General features: G+C 46.4%; 1 protein-coding gene across 1 annotated transcript in view; it reads right to left on the bottom strand.

Moving 5' to 3' along the window:
* Positions 1–2853, bottom strand: part of EMC1 (ER membrane protein complex subunit 1) — a 14331-nt gene that overhangs the window by 10436 nt on the left and 1042 nt on the right. The window contains exons 2-7 of the mRNA XM_072426111.1: positions 2565–2689; positions 1878–1943; positions 1255–1345; positions 896–1024; positions 368–494; positions 99–287 (exon numbers count right to left, since the gene is read on the bottom strand). Coding sequence (XP_072282212.1) covers positions 99–287; positions 368–494; positions 896–1024; positions 1255–1345; positions 1878–1943; positions 2565–2689 — 727 coding nt within the window. The remainder of the gene's footprint in view (positions 1–98; positions 288–367; positions 495–895; positions 1025–1254; positions 1346–1877; positions 1944–2564; positions 2690–2853) is intronic.

Raw genomic sequence — 2853 nt, 5'->3', positions numbered from 1 at the left:
CTCTGTACAGAGACTGATGGGACTGGCTCAGTGTTCTCTGTACAGCACTGCGGTATATGTCAGAGCTATATAAATCTATAATAATAATACTGTGTCACTTTGTGGTCCCTGTAGAGCACTGTAAGAGGTAATCTGACCTGCAAACGGTGAGGTGTAGTCTCCTCAGCAGTCACTAGAGGGAGTGTGTGGAGAGATGCAGCTGCAGTGTCAGCACAGACCAGGACGCTATCTGTCACCACCCCGCAGGTTCCTTCGAGACTGTGAAGCCAAGGGGTGAGAATGTCGACCTGCAAACAAAGAAAATCAGAAAAGTCAGGAAATGACAAGGCGCCTCTTTTACTTGCAGGGACAATGATCCTCAACCAACCTGCTTTGTGATGGAGCCGTCGTCTACGCTGAATGTCAGGACTCGGAGGTAATCATTAGGGACAATACCAACCACATGGATCAGACCTTTGTAGGAAGAATGAAGCAGCTGGTACTGGACGGTTCCACTGGTGGGAGAACAAAACAGACTTCAGTTACATACAGTCAGTGTAAGCTGTAGGGTACGGACAGATCCACATTGCAGGAGCCCACCTAGGGTCAGCTCTAGGACACTAAAGCCAGAGCACAGTCACATAGAGGAGACCGAATATCCAAACAGCTCCCTGCCTCCAACCATTGAACACCAAAGGAAGGGGGGGTACCACCACCAAGCACAGCATTGGTTTCAATTCCTCAGGCATGATCCCACTGTAGCTGCATTTGGCAATGGAGGAGATACAAACACTTCTCTAAAGTTTCTCTAGGCTTCTCTAAATTTTATATTTACATTCTTGCAGCCAGGTCCTTTAGACCTCTTACGTGAGCCGGCTGCTTCTTTAGGGTCAGTGACACTTTGCCAAGTTCTCACCTGTCTGGGAGGGCTTCAGACCATTTTTGGTGACCGTTGGACAGATAGTGGAGGGAGAGGGCAGAATTCTTCAGCACTGCCACGTACCGCGCTGCATCCTGAGTGCCGGCAAATCCTGCAGCCTGAAAACTAATAAAAACTTTCATGAAAAGCAGAGAAAGGGCAAAGCATCAAGTGAAGTCACATGACCAAGAATGAGGCTGCGGATTGGTTGCTACAAGCACAAGGAAATATATTATTGAGAGATTGCATAGAAGGAGCCGGAGGGGAGGCAGCCCTAGATTTCACCTTTGCACGGATGGAGCCATCAAATGTCCCGGCCTCTGTCCGTAGTGATTTGAGTTTTTAAGGCTCCTTACCTGCCAGGTTCTAGAATGGCTTCCCAATTCAGCCCGCCAACGTTGGTCTCCCAGGAGCGCAGCACCCGGCCACCTGATATGGTGATGGCATCTGAGGAAACAGACACATTGAATGGACTCACCAATACATTACAAGTTCACCTGCGGTGAATGTGCGTGTATGTAAAAGGATGCTGACCTTACAATACAACATAAATGTTAACTCTGTCCCTTCTTGATTTACAAAAAATAAAATGTTTCTTGATATTTGCATAAACATTTAAAAATCTTAATTTTCTAAAATGGTCTAAGAAGACCATTTCCAACATTTTCATTAGCTATACCATTACACTGTGCAGAGTTAGTAATACATCGAGCCTTAAAATTGGGTCTGATTTAATAAAGCTCCCCAAGACTGGAGAAGATAGATTGCCATTGGAGAACCTGGGTGATCCAGCAAAGCTGGAATGGATCTGTTCCAGGAATGAAAGCCTGTGCCAACTAATAACAAATGATTTTTAGGAAATAAATTCCAAGTTTGCAGGATGCTCCAGGTTCTCCCATATAAGTCCATATGGGACGAAAATAAAAAAGGAAATCACTTTAGATCGTATATAGCAGTTCAGGTGAATGCGATCACTGACCTTGTCCATACATCAGCAGAGCATCAACGGAGCCTTCAGCGGTGTCCTTATCGATGTGACGCCACACTGGAACACAAACAAAGAATTGTCAGTGCAGGGAGGGAGCTTTTATTGCTGTATTTATAAATTATTCCCCTGAAATTCGCTGGTGGTGAATTCTATGGTTGTATTTCTCTACAGGTCTCCTATTAAAACGATGACTCGTTCTGCCACCTAGTGGCCAGTTGTATCTCTCTACAGGTCTCCTAATAAATCAATGACTCGTTCTGCCACCTAGTGGCCAGTTGTATCTCTCTACAGGTCTCCTATTAAATCAGTGACTCGTTCTGCCACCTGGTGACAGGTGAATAATTCATAAATGGAGCCATTGATGTTTTTTCAAAGCCAATATTTTGTTGGGGATAGAACAAAGGGTTAAAATCTTGGTCAGGTTTGCTGTCTGTTTATTGTTGGGGTCATAGGGACACAAAAAGGGGGGAAAGGACCCCAAAATAAAGCGAAATCTCCTTTTAGGTGTCCCCATTGGACATTTTACCCTCTGTTCCTGGTTCGGTGACGCCATAAACATTTTGGGCTTTTACTTTACATCAAGATGAAAAGATGGGGGAGGGAGTTCCCCAGTTGGTAAACAGAGGGTAATAAAAGCACGGGAGGGGTTCTAACACATAACAAGCCCTAAATACTCACAAATGTCCCCATTCCTGGAGTTCAGGGCCACAATGGCGTTCTTCTCCGTGGCTGCGATGAGTTTTTTGGCTCCCTGACCGGATTCCAGCACAGCGAATTTGAGGCGCCCCACATACTGCTGTCTCCTGGGGAGAGAAATGACATGGGGGGTCACAGAGCAGCTGGGAGGTTCTCCTGGGGGGTGGGGGGATAAACAGAAGGGGGACACAGAGGGGGCTGGGGGTGAATGATGATTGGGTGTCACAGGATGCAGAATAATGATGACAGGGTGGGGGTGGGGGGGGGGCGG

This window comes from Pyxicephalus adspersus, chromosome 11 (assembly GCF_032062135.1).
Source record: "Pyxicephalus adspersus chromosome 11, UCB_Pads_2.0, whole genome shotgun sequence".
NCBI classification, from domain to species: Eukaryota; Metazoa; Chordata; class Amphibia; order Anura; family Pyxicephalidae; genus Pyxicephalus; species Pyxicephalus adspersus.
The sequence above is the reverse complement of the archived record's forward strand: the minus strand, read 5'-3'. Positions and strand labels throughout refer to the sequence as shown.